The 19821-nt window shown below is 37.9% G+C and overlaps 1 protein-coding gene across 2 annotated transcripts in view; it reads left to right on the top strand.

Annotated features, from left to right (window-relative positions):
- ERC2 (ELKS/RAB6-interacting/CAST family member 2) overlaps positions 1-19821 on the top strand; it is an 858173-nt gene that overhangs the window by 113247 nt on the left and 725105 nt on the right. The window contains exons 2-3 of one of the 2 annotated variants that reach the window (XM_087866956.1): positions 18301-18324; positions 18972-19388. In XM_087866956.1, coding sequence (XP_087723082.1) covers positions 18301-18324; positions 18972-19388 — 441 coding nt within the window. The remainder of the gene's footprint in view (positions 1-18300; positions 18325-18971; positions 19389-19821) is intronic. The other variant, XM_087866957.1, reaches the window with a different exon arrangement.

Raw genomic sequence — 19821 nt, forward strand, 5'->3', positions numbered from 1 at the left:
TTATTTCATCTTCATTCTTGAATGGCAGATTAACTGGGAATAAAATTCTAAGGTTGAGAGATATTTTCTTTTAGCACTTTCAAGGTATTGTTGTTGAAATAATATTGTTGCTTCCTTGAGAAGTCCATTGTCATTGTACATTGTTCTTTTGTAGTTAATCTGTTCCTTTTCTCTGGTTGCGTTTAAAATCTTCTCTTTGTATTTAGCATTTTGTAGTTTTACTTTGCTGTGCTTAGGCATGAGTTTAATTTTACTTATCCATTTTGCTCCCCTTAATCTTTAATTGAGTTTTAGAGACTTTTTAGACTTTCATTGAATATCATTTGATCTCTGGCCTTCCGTGTGGTCTGGGTTGAGAGACTGTTCCTTCAGAGCACTTTTGTGTTTGGTTTTGCCAGGTATCATTGGCATTTTTGGGATCATTTTTATATATAATTTTATTTCTCTTTTTGGATGTTCTCAGATCTTGAGTCACTATAAAATGAGTCCCAAATTCACATGAAGGTAGATCCTTGGAGAAAATAGTTTTATCTTATCCTGAGTCCAGAGTTCAGGCTATCATCTTTTTGTGTCCACCATTTCACTGATTTGGTTTAATGGAAAGGTCTAGCTCTAACTTGATTACAGCCTGTTCTGACCCACTTCCAAGGCTATTAACCTAAGCTACCTGCTCTGTCTAGTCTCTTGATAGCCAAACCTTCAGCTCCTCTCACCTATCTGATTTTTAGTTTTCCTTTTTGTTTTTGGCCCTTGAGGATCTCTCTTAACTTTCATGCATGCTCATCTCTGCATACAAAATGACATTGTTGTATTTTCTCAGCATTTCCAATTGCTAGAAACCAAAGTGCAGGTTACATTCTCACCATCCTCTATTTCCCTTGGATTATTCCAATACCTTTCTCATTTGTTTCTCTGCCTCTAATTACCCATCCTTTCATGCTATTTTCCAGTTCTAAAATACCCTTTCCCTATTTTTCTACCAAACTTTAGTTTGGTCTACCCTTAATAAAATTAACACCATCTCACCATGTTTATGTTTTATTAATCTGTGTAGCACTGTTTCCTGATATGCTATATTTTTCTTTATTGATTGTCTTCCCTTATGAGACTCTTAAGTTCCACAAGGTCAGGCACTCTTTCTTTTACTCATTGTTATATCTCCAATGCTTAGGATTGTGCCTGGCATATAGTAGATATTCAGTAGATATTTTTTTTTTAAAAAGATTTTATTTATTTATTCGACAGAGATAGAGACAGCCAGCGAGAGAGGGAACACAAGCAGGGGGAATGGGAGAGGAAGAAGCAGGCTCATAGCGGAGGAGCCTGATGTGGGGCTCGATCCCGGAACGCCGGGATCACACCCTGGGCCAAAGGCAGACGCTTAACCGCTGTGCCACCCAGGCGCCCCTCAGTAGATATTTTTTGAACAAATGAATGAAATAAAAATTATTAGTACAAATAAAAGTTGTATCTTAATTTCCAGATAATTTTATTTTTAAATTATCATTAAAATTAAACAAAGAAATTTCACATTTTTATAAAACTCAAAGACCTCTCAGAATGCATTCATAAGCCCAGTTTGCAATGTGCAGTACTAAACACTCCATTTGCATCACTCTCTGCTTTATGAAGTTCACATCCTTTCTATGGTATTTGGGTCCTTTTGTGATGAGCATTACCACCTTTGTAGCTGCCTCCTGCCATTCTTGATCTTATATTCGGCTCTTAAGCTCCGTGTTCTTTTCCCGCCCAACATGTTGTCATTTTTTCACACTTCTGTGCCTTTGGCCATGCCCTTCACCCTGCCTGGAATATCTTCTCTTTTTGCCTTTAGGAAATTCTTTGTTCTAGGCCCCATTCAGAGTTCACAACCTCTGTGGAGTTGTTGCTTATGCACAGATACAGATTGAGGCCTCCCTCCTCTCTGCTGCCTCAGCACATTGTACATGCTTCCTTATGTCACATTCCTTTCTGTTGTGATTACCGGTCTTCACATTTGTCACTTTCTCTTGACTGAGAGCATCCCAAGCTAAGGACAACGTCTCATGCTTTTTCTGTGCTTATATCCTTGATGCCTTATCAAAGTGCCTAGCAAACTATGAGCTGAGTGAGTGTTGCCTGGGAGTGGTTATGGCAGAAATGAATGACTAGTTTATACTTTCAAACTCTCCGAGTGACCTCAAATGAAAGAATTCTTTGTAGCGTAATGGTTGTATGATAGGGGGTTTGATGGGAGATTGTGTCATATTCTTAAAAAAGCTTCTTTCAAAAAAAGTAAAAAGTCTTCTTTCTGAGGAAGTAAGCAAATGTTATCTGGCCTAGAGTTCATTGAATGAGTTGCTAAATAACTTTTAAAGATATATGCCAGCATAATGTGGTTTTATTAATACTACTTATAACATTAAGTTGTTTATTGAACTCATAGACTATAATAAGCTATGTGTCTATTTATAAGTATATTTTTATATATTCCTATATGTAAGCTTACTCATAACTATAATTGTATCATCCTCATTTTACAGTGTAAGAAATTGAGGGCAAATAATTTGCCAGGGGTTAAACAGTATAGACAAACAGTGGTAGAACCAATTCTTGCTTGAGTATAGGACTCAGGTCTTAACTAGTCTCCCATACTGGATTTCAGCAATTCCTATGATAACAGAGTTTTCTTTGCCCCTTTAAAAGGTGATTGGAAAGCGTATTTAAAGGAATAAATGGGGAAGGAGGCTCTTCACAGACTGTAAACTGTAAACTCATCCTAGGTTATTTTTTCCACCTTTATAAGACCATAAAGCCTATTTGTAATTCCTTCCACTCTTATTTCCCTCTGAATTTTTAAACTAAAGAAAGAAAACCTTCAAAGATACAGCAAAAGACTCCACTCATTTTGTGGGCCCCTGTCTCCATCGGTTTTGTATGGTCCACAGTTAGGGACCCAAATGATGGTGAGAGGGACAATCTTGTTTTAAATAGTGTTACAGAGGTATGAACTCAAGAGGGCCGTTGGCCTCCCTGTATCTCTCTGAGGGCCCTGGTATGTTGAAATTTATATCAACCAGGACTAATAATTCATCTTATTAGGAAAAATGGCAGTAGGACCTAGAGTTACTAAGGTATTACATAAGGGCTTGCTTCAATTTAAATTCTTCTTCCATTCAATAATGCTTTTTTCCGGGCACCAGCAGTGTCTGCGCTGTTAGATACTTTCTCTATATCCCTGTTGGACTTGATAGGTTAGCTCTGTTCCAGACTCAAATTTGAAAGCCATTTTTTTCCCTCCCTTCCTGACTTTAAAAGTCTCAAATGAATTATAAAACAAAATAAATATCCAGGGATGAAAAAAGCACTTTGCAGTCCTTGTTTAAAAATACTTTTTACTGTTCTTTTGGAGAAAACCCTATTCTCTTTTACTGGTTTAAAGATTTGAGAAAGAATCTTAAAGCCTATGAAATGTATCTCTACACTCATGAATGCATATGTGGGTTTCTGAGTCTTTGCTAAGGAAAACTCTTAGTCTTAATAATATATACAAAATTATCCAGATAAAATAAAAATAATCTCAAATTGATATTATTGAGGATTGGTATCAAGAGATCTTATTTCTCAGCCATATAACATGTTCTTCCAGTGATGGCATCTGCAAAAGAACTGTTCATTCTTTCTAGTTTTTGCTTTGGCTTGCCCAACGATAGCATGGATCTCCTGTGACTTATCATTATCTTTTCTAGGTTTCTGAGTGGCCCCCTTCATTCTTGACATTTATCCCACATACTTTTTTGGGGAAACAATTTCCTCTAAACCCTTTTCAAGTCTTTAAGCTCTCAGGTGGAAGAATGCTAAATCTTTCAAAATTTGCTAAAGGTGTTTCTTAAGAAGTCCTTTCAGAGAGAAGAGTTATTTCATCCTGGATGGAATTAATCATTTGTTCCAGCTCCTGAAGTCTTTGAGCCGCTGGGGTATGGACTGTGGTTACAGCAGCTGTACCATCGGTGGTGTGTGGTGGAAGAGATGCGTCTGGGCCAAAGATGTTTGACTCCAGTGTGGAAATCTGGCTCGTGGCAGCTGTTGCACATACCCTGACACTAATTATGTGGTAACAGAATCCTTTTGCAGTTCAGTGACCAAATAAAACTGGTGCATGGGCTAGAAGGGAGAGACCGGGACACAGCAATGTACTGAGAGTTTGGTGTCTGGGCTTTATAATTAGCAGTGCTGCCATCTCTTCTATGGCTTCAGGTGACAAGAGGGCCTCAGTTTATCCTCCTGTAAAAAGAAGCAAAGATGATTATCTTTCTGATCTTTCATCACCAATGTTCAGTGATTTCTGTTGTTCAATATTTGCTGTGTCTTTAAAATGCCTATACCAGCTTGTAGAAAATCTTGGGTGGTTCTTTCAAAGTATTTTATTTATTATTAAAAGGTTAGCATCCAAAGTGGCCAAGCCAGAACGTTCCTCTGGGTTAAAGGATTTTTTTGTATATGATACAGGCAAACATAATTTTACATTTTTTTCTGTAGTCTACTTTCATTTCTTTCCATTGCGTTTTGGGAGAGTTTGCAATCTGGGTTTGTATATTCATAACAGTGGCTTTTAAAAATGATGGCTTCCTGTGGGCTGAAGTGGGACTTGCTAAGTATCTGATATGCATTATCTGTTTAACCTTATCATGGTTTTGTGAAATGTTTGTATTTTAGCCGTTTTTAAAAGTGCTGGAAGCTGAGACCTAGAAAACAGAAGTAACCTGTTAGTGTCATACAGCCCTCCCAAGGCTGTAGGTCCCTGCAGCTAGTGTGTGATCAGATCGACCCCACAGCTACTGAGCAATCAAGCCAGAGATCAGCCCAAGGCCTCTGACATCAAAGAGAGGGTTTTCAATTGGAGGTATTATTCTCGATAAAATATTTAGGACTTTCACTGTCAAATTAATTACTTTTTTATTTCCAAAGTCTTATTAATCTCTAATTCTCTTTACATTTTCCAGTGTTCATTGCTGGATATCAGAAACTTGCACTTGCGTGGTTATGTCTGTACCATGAATTTCACCTGAGTCTTGTGTATATTGCTCTTTTGGAAACCCTTCCCCTGAGTAAACATAACCATAGCACTTTTATATTTTTCATATGTTGCTTCGTTTAAAATCTTTAATTATAGCAACAGTTGTAGTAGATTCTTCTTGGGATCTCTACTCACCTTTAAAAAAATCTCTTTCCGCTTGAAAGAGCTCCTGGTGAGCAGGGTCAGCTGCCGTAACTGATTGATTCATGGTGGATACATGGCTCATACCAGGACAATTCTATCTTCTGTCCTGGGTATTTATAATTTTGACCAAGGAGTTGTTGAAACCAAGTTGCAAACCTTTCACAAAGGTTCCTGGTGTGTCCTGCTTCCTTCTTTTCCTGGGTTTTGTTTCTACAATTGCTGCTTTGATGCAGGGAGATACCCTGATATCTTCTCATACATTCCCTTTTTTTGACTTAAGACAGGTCAAGTCAATTTCTGTTGCTTGCAACTCAAAGACTATTAACTAGCCTAGCAGTGATGAGTACATGGCCCGTGTCTTAGTCCATCAAGGCTGCTATAAAAAAAATACCATAGCCTGCATGGCTTATAAAAAACCAACATTTATTTCTCACAGTTCTGGAGTCTGGAGTCCAAGATCAAAGTGCTGGCAGATTTGGTGTCTAATGAGGGCCTACTTCCTAGTTCGTAGAGAGCTGTTTTCTCACTGTGTCCTCATTGCGAAAGGGGCAAGGCACTTCTCTGGGGCTTCTTTCATAAAGGCATCATTCCCATTCCTGAGGTCTCCACCCTCATGACTTAATCACCTCTTAAAGGTACCACCTTCAGATACCATCACAGTGAGGACTGGGTTTCAACATATGAATTTTGGGAAGACATAAACATTTAGTCTATATCAGTAGGCATTCAAAAATTATTCTTGGAAAAAATATTTGCTAAGTAAAAATGGGAAATACAAAGAAAGGCATCCTTTTTTTTTAGCGAGATTAAAAAAAAAACTTCTTTATTTTAGAGAGAGAAAGAAAGAGAGAGGGCAAGGGAGCATGAATGGGGGGAGGAGCAGATGGGGAGGAAGAGGGAGAGAGAGAATCCCAAGGCAACTCTTCTTTGAGTGTGGAGCCTGACATGGGGCTTGATCCCATGACCCCGGGATCATGACCTGAGCCAAAATCAAGAGTCAGATGCTTAACCAACTGAGCCACCAGGTGCCCCAAGAAAGGCATCTTTAATGCTCCCACCTCCTATCATTTTTAATAGCTTGACTGAGGTATAACTCATGTGTCATAAAATTTACCCTTTAAAAGTGTGCAATTCAGTGATTTTTAGTATATACATTTAAAACATTTTCATCACCTCCTAAAGAAACCTCATATTCTTTAGCAGTCATTCCCCATCCCCCTCTCCCTAGCAATGATTGCTATGATGTATTTTTTTCTAGTTTTTTTTCCTTGTCTAGTCATATTACTTTCCTATGGTATGTTGGCCAGTTTTTGTTTGTGGGTTACAGAATATTCATTCATTCATTCTCTCTCCCCCCCCACACACATACACACACACATTTTTTTACACATATATTTATATTTTATGTAAAATATTAAAGACCATAGACGTTATCTGGATGCAGTAGGTATCTCACCTTCACACCAGAGAAAGAAATGAGAGTCCAGAGTTTTGATTCTACTTGCACTGATAGAATGGAAATACTTAGAGAATTGAGTAGGCCAGTTAGAAAGCAGTATATTCACATTTTCTCAATAGTGTTCAAGTTCCCTAAATTGTTCAAGTTATAATATGAAAAAGAAGATTCATCTCAGACTCCTCATGGTTGCCCCAGTCATTTAAAATTCCACCAAGAGCACAGACATGCATATGGAAATGCTATTTAATAAGACTAAAAGTGAATAAAACAGTTGATTGTGAAGCCTAGTTCTGTCATTTCAGATGACTCTTGAAAATTTTCCTTAGATCTTTTAAATAATAACAGTAAATAACAGTACAGAATTAAAATTCAGATATTATGTATCTCTTAAAAATAAACAGTATATATAGCAATATATATATTATTTATAATATATAATTGTATATTTTGTGTATATAATAAAATATATTACATATATGATGTTTATTTATATTTAAGCTGGCAGGATTTCTTTTTTGACGTGGAGAGGACACTTAGTATCCATGACTGTCAAATAGCACATAGCTCAATAATGGTTGAATGAATGAACAAATCCTGCTTTGTCTGCTTTATCTAGTAGTGTCTTATATTGGGGAGCACTACTTATTGTTTACACAGATTTTATGAAGCACACAAACTAAGTTTTCAATATACTTCTTAGGACTATACCATAGTACTCTTTTCATGATGATTTCTTTCCTTACCTTTCTATTACTAAGTAATAATTTCTTAAAGCAGTAGTAAGGCTGAAATTTTTTTTTTTTTTTGAAGTCTAGAGAAGTGCTTCTCAAACCTTTATTTGCTTCAGATTACCTGGAATACTTGTTAAAAATGCAGATTCTGATACTGCAGGGCTCAGGTGGGGCCTGAAATTCCATCTTTCTTATAAGATGCTGATGCTGCTGGTCCAAGGATCACCTTCTGAATTTTGTGGAGGTTAGTTATCCTTCTTCCCAGGAGTGACACAAGAAACAGAGAGAAGCAGGAGAGTAAAGTATTTAGGAAAAATCTCTCCTCATTTTGAGGAGAGATTCAAAACTTTGAAGAGAAAGGACTACAGTTTGGCTGAGGGAACCATGTGGCCCAGCGTAGGGAAAAAAATTAGCAGTTCAGTGCATGCCACTCAGCTATTTGAGATGATACTAATTTAGTAAAACCTTTTACCTGTCTTAAAAATATTTAGATGGTTAGCAATTTTGTTAAATAAACATGTGGGGTGAAGAGGTGACAGAAAAGGAAAATGTAATCAACGATATTAAAATGTCATTTACCTTAAACATTTGCTAAGCAATTAGATTGAAAGAGCTGTCCTCTAATTGTGTGTGGCTATTAATAATGGAAAAGTTCCAATTTTAACCATTGTTTCCATGATTACATGTTTTGGGTTGCTGCTGTAGACACATTTAAAAAATATCAGTATTTCTTAAACTTGTTTTCATTCATTCATTCATTCATTCATTCATTCATTCATTCATTCCTATAACAGGTTGAGTAGCGTCAACAGCAGGGGATGCCACTGTCCCATAGTTGCTTATGTATTACTGGCTACTAGTAGGGAAAAAACCCTGACTTCCAAAACAGTAATGTTTTTATTCCTGAGAGCCCCTTGTAGAGTTATTTATAGACCAGTTAATGGGAAATCAATTTTAGCCATCTTTAAGTTGGTCTTAAAACAACTGTTTCCTGTTTCCCTTATTTAAAAAATGCCAAAGTGCTTAGCATTTTGTTTCCTACTGTTGCATTTATTTGATGATCAAAAATTTATGTTCATTATACTCATTTCTTTTCCCTGCCCAAATGGGAGGAAGGAGAGAAATTTTAATTCTGGGCCCCTAGCCACCACCACTGTGTCAATAGTAATAACAGTGAACATTTACTGAGTGTTCATTATATGCCAGGCCCAGTGCTTTATGCTTTATGGGAGCCTGTTCACTTACGTGAGGAACATCTCATGTGGTCTTTGTGTGAACGCTGTACGTTAGTTACAATTATTATTTCCTGTTTATGGATGAATAATTCAATGCTCAAAGTACTTAAGTAATTTGTCCAAGGTGACACAGGCTATAGTAGGTAGATCCCGGATTCAAAACCCAGCTCATCACCACTGTTCTTGGAAGCCCAGACAAATTTACTGATTTCCCCCAGATCATATAATTGGTTAGTAGCAAAGCTGGAATTAGAACTTAAGTCCTTAGCTCTCAGCTCAGCACAATATTCCAATACTGTGCCACCTTATAGTTTTGTTCTGTAATGAGAACCAGAGCTCCTTGCTTACACAAGCAACTGCCAAGAGGTCTTTTCCATGTATACTGTTCCTAGTGTTATGAATCTTGGCAAAATGTCACATTATCGACCAAAGTGGGTTCTGCAGTCATCACTGACGTGTCTGTGTGAGGATCTCAGGATCTTGGCGCTTTAGTGCTTTTAAAAATTGCCTATCAGTATTCTCTATTAGCTCTATGTACTTATTCTATCTACCCTAAAGGAGAAAGTCTAGGACCATATGTCTAAATATTAATCTTTTTATACCTTTCTCAAGTAGAGTGACTCTTCCACAGCACACTGGGGCCACATGTTTTTAGCCAACGTCTGCTGTTTGTCTTTTCACACACATGACATGGTCTGTGGAAGGTTTGAAGCCATGAGGAGTGCTGTACATCCTGCACATGGGATTATGGAAACAGGGATCAGAGAACCTGCCCTTAAAATTTGATTAGAGACAAACTCAAAAATGATAAATAGGAAAATAAAGTCACAGGAGAAGCAGAGCAGGCCAAGTTGTCTGCAAAGAGATTGTTTTCTTTGAAAGAGTTATGTTAAGCCCTTGCTTGAGAAGAAGTATGGATTTATTAAAAAAAAGTTCAAGACTTTTGGATATAAGCCAATTCATATTTTTATATAGCTCAGAGACGGTTTTCATAGCAATGAAACCCTAAACTGCTTTATAGTACAAAACTTTATCATTTTTTTTTGTTTTTTCCCCATAGTGTGGAAAAGAGCTTAAGGTCACAAATTTTTTCAAATTTGCCAGGAACTCATATTTTCCATGTTTGGGGATAAGACACAGTAGATTCTAAACATCTGGCTAGTCCCTATTTAAATAATTGTGTGTTCCATGCACATCATACATATATAATTATATTTTCATTCTATTTACCTTTTTGTGTTTTAGACATTCTGAAATCTGGATTAGATTCTGACTCCAGTAGCTATTGGAAGTCATTCTTCTGAATGTTGGCTAAGGCAAAGTATATTTTCCCCCCTTTTCCATATAAACTCAAGTACAGCTTAGTTTCTTATATTTTTATTATCTCCTTTTTTTTTTTCAAGATTAAGTGACTATGGGAGCTTATAAGAGTTGTGCAAAATGAAGTTCTCTATATTTTTTATAGCACGGGCAACTTTAGAATTGGCTGGAGGAAACCTCAGTTTTAGACACTGGCCCATATCTGCTAACAATGTGATTGCAGTCAAATCCCTTAAGCCAGCCCAATTTATCCTCTTGTGAAGTGGACATAGTGCTGGCAGTGTCAGAGCAGTCTTGTCAGATGAGTGAGTTGGTGGACGTGAGGCATTTTGAGTTTAGGAGGAGAGAACAGGACAGAGTAATCTGAGGTCAAGGACACCCCTTCCCTCCCCACCCGCCCCACACTCTCACACCCCTAGTCTTAAGTACAGCAAAGCAAAGAGGAATGGAAACCTATTTGCTCTCACAGTGTTCCCCTGTGCCTACCATCTGGTGAGACAATTTCTCTTCTGGTCCTCTCATCTTTCTGTCCACATTTCACCATTTATCGAATACCTATTATGTGCTAGATTTGGGGGTATAATACAAATTTGGCCCAGAACCTGCCCTTGAAAAGCTCACTTTCTTTCTCTCAATCTTTCTCTTTCTTGGAGATTTTCCTTACTTTCTTATAAGCACAGCAATGCTTTGAAAGATGTATTTGCTTTTATCTAGCTGTTGTGTAGTGGGAGGGCTTATCAGAAAACATAGCCTGCCATAATGCCAGAAAAAGAAGTCATTATGATCTCCTTTGTTGTCTGAGACGTGGAATCAATTGGACAGGCTAATCTTTTTAAGCTCCCATTCTGTTTACCTGTTTTTTTAAAGGACAGACCAATGATTTTAAACTTTTGTTTTCCTTTTGTGGACTGGAGATGGGGATAGTCTTGACTATCCAGGGCAGATTTCAAAGTATGCAATTAAGTGTCAGAGGGAAAAGGTTAAAAAGAACTGGGTTGAAGGCTAGGTATCAGGATAAACACGATGCATTCTATTTGCACTCCTAGCAGAGTGACAATGAAGAGTAATCCGGATGACATTGTGACACCTGCTTTGCCTCCCTCCGTGGTGTCTCAGTGGCAGACTGTGGAGAAGGGATTTTGCGGTTTGAGCTTTGATTCTTTGAGAATAACTGGAGAATGATCCCAGAATTAGGGTGGAGAGTAAAAAGCTTTCTGAATGCCCATCCACTCACAGACTCATTTTTGTACTTAAAGGGAATTAGCGGTTTTGCTGCCTGTTGCACTTCTGCCATAAGTGCTAAGTTGACAGCAGTTTGACTGGGACCCAGGTATAAGTTTGGATCACCAGGTGATGTTTTATCCCAGTGCAGGTGGACATAGGAAGGGCTTCCCTCTCCAAATATGCAAAGGAATGGAAGTCACAGAAGGAGGGGTTGAGGCTTTGGGAAGCTGAGACCATAATGATGACTGGGAATTTCCAAAGAGATGACCCTAGAATACAGCCTTATAGGTTGCTGGTTTGTAGGTAGGTACCAGATGTAGATAACAAACTGAAATGAATGCTCTTGATTATTGATCCTGTAGGGTTTGGGTGACTGTCTTAAAAGAAATGTGCTTTCATGGTTGAGAAGGTGGAGGTGATTCAGTCTGAAGGAATTGAATAATCTGGGAAGGGTAGAATTGAAAACTGCATTGTTTTTCTTTTTGGCCCTTAGAGAAGGTGTTTGGCATTGCTAGCAATTTCATTTGTATTGTATCTGGATCTTTTAGAGCTAATTTTTATTGAGCTTGTACTCCAGTAGCCAATTTTAATTCACTAACAGTCTAATTTCAAAGATGTAGAAAAGAAGTCTCAGTAAATTATTCTTGAAATGTCCCATGCTATTTAACTATTGGGCGGGACCCAGTAAGTGAAATGATTTAGGTTATCTCTCAGCCTCCCTATAGGAGATACCACTGTCATTTCCTAAGTTGTTAAAGTAGAGAGCCACCCCTTTTCAGTCTACTCTTAGGGTTACTAGAATATATACAAGGATGGAGTTCAGGATCCTAGAAGACAAGATTCCGTGCTCCCAGAAACTGAAATTCTGGCTTTGGCAATATGATCGCTCTTTTGGGTCTGTCATTTAACCTGTGTGATCTGATTTTCTCATTTGTAAAATGAGGTTAACAGGCTAACCTTTAAGGTCTCTTTGAGCTGTAAGAGTTCTGATTTCATTTCATCAGTGTGTCAAGTGGATTATGTCTTTCAGAATATGGGTTTTTGTTGCTGTTGTCAAGGCAGCAGATCCTAGCCTATCCTGACTGATATAAGTGATTACTCTGTACTTGGTACTTTCTACAGCTAGATATTTAACTCATTTAATTTTCACAACAATCTTATGTGGTAGGAATTATTACTCTCCTTCCCTTTTTACAAATGAGGAAACTGAGACAGAGGATATTCTTTTCAGTAGATTATTTATTACAAGTAGGTTTATATTTTAAAATAGAAATTGCCTGTGTTAAATACCTAACTAGAAATGGCTATCTGGTAAATGAATTTTGAAACTTGATTGATTTGAATTTCTTAAAAGTAGAACAGTGAAGGAGGGCAGAGACAGATAGATCGAGAGGTTGCTTTAGATCCCCTCCCCATCCTCCAGTATATGATGCAGAAAGATGATCAGGACTCTTTAACGTACATGCCTTTTGCTCAAGAATTCCTTTTCAGGAACAAATCACTGCTTAATTTTAAATATTTTAAGAGAATGAAAACTAAACGACACAAATTTGAGAAAGTTTTGAACACTAAATTTTAGGTTGATTATCAGATTGTGTTTGGTCGTGCTGAAGTCATTTAGTTACTAATAAAATGGCTACCTAGAAAGTAGTTTTGCTTGTTAATGAATATACAACCTGGAAGCATCTATCATGACAACTTCTGAATGAGGAACAGCCTAGATGGCTAACTTTAAATTTGAAGAATTGCTGTAACTGTCATAATTGCCTGCCTATCTCCTCTCACAACTTCTACCCCCTGCCTTACATTCTTTTTTTCCAGCATCCTGAAATATTTGTGCCAATTTAGAGGCTAGGTGGTATAGTGGTTTGAGCAGGAGAGTTGGTATCAGACAGCCTGGATGAACCTGGGTGTGCCACTTACCTAGTTGGATGACCTGGAGCAAGTTACTTAATCACTTTGCGTCTCCATTTTCTCATCCATTAAATGGAGATCCTAAACAGTGACTACCTCACAGGGCAGTTGGCTAGATTAAAAAAGCTTAGAACATTGTGTGGCTTGTGGTAAGCACTATCCAGATTTTTGCTATTACTGTTCCTTAATAGGTCTGGTCTGTCTTTTGGGTTTTCATACTTTCTCTTCTCTTTCCATCATTCTTCATGGGGCTGCCTCTCAGTTGCTCTTCAAGATGCAGCTCAGTGGTGGTCCTTTGGGATGTTTTCCCACATGTCTCCAGCCTGGGTGACATCCTCTCTGAATTTCTAGCCAGCTGGCTATGACTTCTTTTATAACCCTCATAACATAGTAAAGCTACTATCAGTTTACTTATCTACGTGGACCATGAAGATGGACCGATCTTCCTTCCTTCCTTCCTTCCTTCCTTCCTTCCTTCCTTCCTTCCTTCCTTCCTTCCTTCCTTATTTTGTGAGTATAATGGAGATACTGTGTAAATATATATTGAATGGATAAATGGACCAGTTTTCCCTCCATTTCTCTCTCCCTTCTTTTTTCTTCCTTTCCTCTCATTCTTCTCTTATACTTTCTTTCTTTCTTCCTTCCTTTCTACCAAACTTCCTCTCTTCCTTCACTCTCAGACATGGCCCTTGATGCATTATCTTAGTTATTCCTCACAGGAACTCTGTGAGATAAGCATTATGATTGTCCCCATTTTGCAGGTGTGGAAACAGGATCAGGGTGATAGGCAACTTGCCCATCCAAAGGGGCAGACTCCTTACAGAGTTGTCTTCCAATGTTGCTGTCTCTGCTCAAAACATTTTGGCAGTTTTTCCTTGGAATTCCCTTTTGGCCAATCTATGAACCACATAAGAAAACCAGTCAGTTTTGGTCACTCTCAGAAAGGATGATTTCCAGTCTGATCATCCCAATTCATGTTTGTTTCCAAATAAGCCTAGATCATCTCATAAATCTGTTTTTATGCTGGTCTCAGTCTATCAATAGCCAGTATTGTGGTTGGATTAGCCCTTGTGGTTCTTTGTATGATTGCAATATGCCCTTCAGCAATAACCATCAAGAAACTTTGAAAAAAATAGAGGTTTGTCATTTAAAGAACCTGGAAATTGCACAGCAGAGCTGGGGCCCTACAGTATGGTCATGGGTAGAGAGTGCATAGGCCTAGTTTTGCTTTTATTGGGGTCAAGGATGGGGGCCTAGGGTTTTGTGGGCTCCTTCTTTATTGGTGAATTTAAAACATAAGAGGGGAGATTTGAAGTGTGGGAAGAGAAAAAACAAGTGGCTCAAAAGGTCAGTGATTGAAATCAACCAAGATCTTTAAAATAAAGGAGCCTCAGTTTGGCCAGGGAGTCTCTTTATCTAGTCATGTGGTTGATAATGTGTTTATTCGAGGTAGACATCAATTGAAGTGGTTACTTCTTTAAAGTGGATACCTTGGCAATCAAATCTTAAGTCAGGTACTTTCATTGCAAAAAAGAAAGAAAACACTTGTCAGGGCTTATGCAAGGATGCCCACTCTTGCCACTTTTATTCAACATATTATTACAACTCCTAGCCACAGTAGTTAGGCAAGAAAAAGAAATAAAAGGCATTCAAATTGGTAAGGAGGAGGAGAACTGTCACCATTTGCAGATGACATGATATTATATACAAAAAAGGAAAAACTTATTAGAACAAATGAATTCAGTAAAGTTGCAGGATACACAATTAACATGCAGAAATCAGTTGCTCTTCTATATACTAATAATCCATCAGAAAGAGAAATTAAGAGAATAATTCCATTTATAATTGCTTCAAAAATAATAAAATACCTAGAAATAAATTTAATCAAGGAGGTGAAACTCCTGTACTCTGAAAACTGTTAAGACATTGATGAAAGGTATTTCAGATGACACCAGCAAATGGAAAGATACACCATGATCACGGATTGGAGAAATTAATATTGTTAAATTAATATTGTTCAAATGTCCATACCCAAAGCAATTTACAGAGTCAGTGCAATCTCCATCACAATACCAGTGGCATTTTTCACAGAACTAGAACAAAAATGCTGAAATTTGTGTGGAACCACAGAAGACCCCAAATAGCCAAAACAGTCTTGAGAAAGAACAAAGCTGGAGGTATCGTACTTCCTGATTTCAAACTATACTGCAAAGCTATAGTAATCAAAACTATATGGTACTGACATGGAAACAGACACATAGATTAATAGAATAGAGCAGAGTCCAGAAATAAACCCACACATATATGGTCAGCTAATCTATTCCAAAGGGGGCAAGAATATAAAATGGGGAAGAGATAGTCTTCAATAAATGATGTTGGGAAAACTGGACAGCTACATGCCAGAGTGAAGCTAGACTACTATCTTATACAAATATAAAAATAAATTCAAAAAGGACCAAAGACTTGAGTGTAAGGCCTAAAATAATAAAACTCTTAGAAGAAAACATAGGCGATAAGCTGGTAGACATCAGTCTTAACAATATTTTTCTGGTCAGTCTCCTCAGGTAAGGGCAACAAAAGCTAAAATAAACAAATGGGATTACATCACAATAAAAAGCTCTTGCGCAGCAAAAGAGACCAGCAACAAAATGAAAAGGCAACCTACTGCATGGGAGAAGATATTTGCAAATCATATATCTGATATGGGGTTAATATCAAAATATATAAATAACTTACATAAATTACTAGCAAAAAACCAAACAGCCTGATTAAAAAATGGGCAGAGGACATGAATAAACATTTTTCTGAAGAAGACATACAGCTGGTCAATAGCACATGAAAAGATAGATGCTCAATGTCACTGATTATCAGGGAAATGCAAATCAAAACCATATTGAGATATCACCTCACACCAGTCAGACTGGCTATTATCAAAACGATGAAAAAAATAACAAGTGTTTTTGAGGATATGGAGAAAAGGGAACCCTTCTACTCTGTTGGTGGGAATGTAAATTGGTGCAACCACTATGGGAAATAGTATGGAGGTTCTTCAATTTCAGTCTTTTGCATGTAGCAGTCCCATTTTCCCAATACCACTTATTGAAGAGTCTGTCTTTTCCCCATTTTAAATTCTTGCCTCCTTTGTCAAAGATTAGTTGACCATATAAGCATGGGTTTATTTCTGAGCTCCCTATCCTGTTCAGTTAATCTATATAGCTATTTTTGAGCCAGTACCATATTATTTTGATTACTATAGCTTTGTAGTATATCTTGAAATCTGGGATTGTGATACTTCCCAGTTTTGTTCATCTTTTTCAAGATTGCTTTGGCTATTTGGGGTCTTTTGTGATTCCACACAAATTTTAGAAAAATTTGTTCTAGCTCTGAGAAAAGGTACCATTGATATTTTGATAGGGATTGTACTGAATCTAGATTGCTTTGGGTAGAATGGACATTTTAACAATATTTATCCTGGGGCATCTGGATGGCTTAGTCAATTAAGCGCCCAACTCTTGATTTTGGCTTAGGTTGTGATCTCAGGGTTGTGAAATGGAGACCTGTGTTGGGCTTCGCACTGGGTGTGGAGCCTGCTTAAGATTCTCTCTATCCCTCTCTAAAACAAACAAATAAACAAACAAACAAACAAACAATATTAATTCTTCCAATCCATGGGCATGGAATATCTTTCTATTTGTTTGTGTTGTCTTCAGTTTCTTTCATGAGTGTCTTATAGTTTTCAGTGTAGAGATCTTTTACTTCCTTGGTTAAATTTATTCCTAGGTATTTTATTCTTCTTCGTGCAATTGTAAATGGGATTGTTTTCTTAATTTTTCTTTCTTCTATTTCATTATTAGTCTAAAGAAACGCAACAGATTTCTTTCTTTTTGGGAGGGGAGAGAGAGAGAGAGAGTAAGGAGGGTTGTGGGGGGAGAGGGAGAGAGAGAGAGAGAATCTTAAGCAAGCTCCACTGCCAGTGCTGTGCCTGATGTGGGGCTTGATCTCACGAACCTGAGATCATGACCTGAGCCAAAATCAAGAGTCAGATGCTTAACCAACTGAACCACCCAGGCGCCCCACAACAGATTTCTTTGTATTAATTTTGTATCCTGCACCTTCTTTTGGAATGATGAAAATGTTCTAAAATGTATTGTGTGGACGGTTGCACAGCTCTGTGAATATACAAAAAGCCACTGAATTTTACACTTTACAGGAGTGAATTTTACTTAAAAAATTCATGATTGCCATCATTAAATACATACCAGTTGCTCACTCCCAGTCACTGTCCTGTGAAGCACTGTGGCACATGGATGAGAAAGAGAATACTTGTTCTTTGTGCTCTGGGAATGTCTCAATGGATGTTCTTAAATGGAGAGATGAAATAGATCCACAAATAGTTTAATCAAAATGTTGCAATACTCAATGCTAATCTCTGGGCATAGACCACATTCAGAAAGATCTCAACACCTCTGGGTGCCAGCTGTAGGAATTCGGAAAGATTTCAAAATGTAGACTGCTCCAATATTTATATGACTTAGACATGGTATTATTTATGGTATTTATGGTATTATTTATGGCGTACAGGCGCTATGCCTTGTGTTCATTTTGATTCCCTTGTGTAGCGTTGTGTCTGGTCTACTGGCAGGAGTATGTGTTTGGTGATTGAATTTGGAAGTGGCCTGGTTTGTTCGTAGGACTAAAATGCCTTCAAGCTTATGGCTGCCCATTCTGACCAACCTGAGGGTTGGCCCTGTGGGGAATTCACCAACTGTCCTCGTGCAACTGTTTCTTTTCTCATAACCGGTAGCTATTTTGTTTCTTTGGTGTTTTCACTCTGATTTTGGTTAAAATGGTGACTTGGAATAATATGTGGGTACTTCTGGAGTGTTGCGCTTTCTTCTCTGGTAGTATACTGAAGACTTTGGGTTCCTGGGTCAGTGTGATTTAGGAAAACAAAAGATGGAATTAACCTCACTTTCTTCTTCTTCTTCTTTTTTTTTCTTTTGATCATATTTATCAAACAGCAGTGCTATAGATTTTGTGTAGCTTTTGGATCTTTGCTGTAATAAGAAATTGTTTTTCTTTTTTCTTCTTTTTTTTTCTTCTCTGTGAAGGTACTTTATGTTGATTCTTTCTGTTAAATATCCTTTGCTTGCACTGGACTTTTCTTTGTGTTGATTTTTTGCTTCATTTTTTTTTTCCATTTCCCATGCTGTTCAGTTACTGGATGCCAGAAGAACCAAGGTTTGTCCACTCTTTGCAGCTTGTTTGTTTTGCTCTGCACAGCCTCACCTCCTTGTGTGTTTGTGTCTGTCCCTGTCTGCATTTGTTCCCTTTTGCTTGCAGATGCAGTAATCCTGTTTACTAAACCTGTTCACAGCTTTATTTGTAAAAAATAAAGTCCTTGTTTGTGTCTACTTGTAGTGGATGCTATTATTTTCATTTTTTTAAATGGAAATGCATTTATCACGGAAAATAATGAATAGTAGAATAAAGAACACCTTAGGAAACAAGGAATACTGAGTCTGGAGCATTGCGGGCGTAAAAAAGGTGTGTTTGTGAGACTTTCCCTTCTAACCCTTTCCACTTCCTCAATTAAAACTCTAGATGTATAAGTTCCCTTGTGACTGACACTAATATATTGTTTCTGTGTATGTGTACATTTCTCTTCTCCTAAGACATTCAGAAAGCATCCGTGAATTAATTTCCCCTTCTCCATGTGCTGTCCCATGCTTCTGAAGTCACCCTGGAGGACTTCACGGCTGGCCCTCTGGACCTACCTCATGATTAACATTCCATCTTCATAGTGTGGTAGTAACAAATAGCGCTTGGCATTTCCATTGACTTTTTCTCCTTCTTTCTCCTCTCCTGCTCCATCTTTCTCATCACAGCACCTGCAATTGACAATCCAAGCCCTTCAGGATGAGCTTCGGACCCAGAGAGACCTCAATCACCTCCTGCAGCAAGAGAGTGGCAACCGTGGAGCTGAGCACTTCACCATTGAGCTGACTGAGGAGAACTTCCGGCGGCTCCAAGCTGAGCATGACAGACAAGCTAAGGAGCTGTTCCTTTTAAGGAAGACCTTGGAGGAAATGGAGTTGAGAATTGAAACACAGAAGCAGACCCTCAACGCCCGAGACGAGTCGATTAAAAAGCTTCTCGAGATGTTGCAAAGTAAAGGTTTGCCTTCGAAAAGTCTCGAGGATGACAATGAGCGGACACGGCGGATGGCAGAGGCTGAGTCTCAAGTCAGCCACTTAGAAGTGATTTTAGACCAGAAAGAGAAGGAAAACATACATCTTAGAGAGGTAAGGACATTCACTCTATTTCCCCAGAGCCATCCTTACAAGTTAAAATATGTTACCAAGTTATTTTCACAGGTTGAAAGATATCTGCAGCTTTAACAAAATTTCCTGGCATCCGTTTTATAATCTTCCTGTCTGCTTATCACCTTTAAACTGAAATTTTGCATTAGGTTTTTTCTCTGCTCACTACACATATGTTCCATTGTTATTCGACACGTATTCAGGGTCCAAGTGTGTGCAGCACATGCCAACTCTAAGGTGGTTTACAATTGCTTTCCCACAGATGGCCCTAGTTTGAGGGTTTTTTAAGTACAGTACTCAGCTTTAGATGTTTGTCAAATACATCTCTCTAAAGGAGCAAAACAAATAGGTGATTAGCAAAACAATGAACCTAAATATTTTTATAGCTAAATTGGGGCAGCATTTGCAGAAAGTA

Source organism: Ursus americanus, chromosome 14 (genome assembly GCF_024610735.1).
Source record: "Ursus americanus isolate L20-20 chromosome 14, mUrsAme1.1.p, whole genome shotgun sequence".
Taxonomy (NCBI): Eukaryota; Metazoa; Chordata; class Mammalia; order Carnivora; family Ursidae; genus Ursus; species Ursus americanus.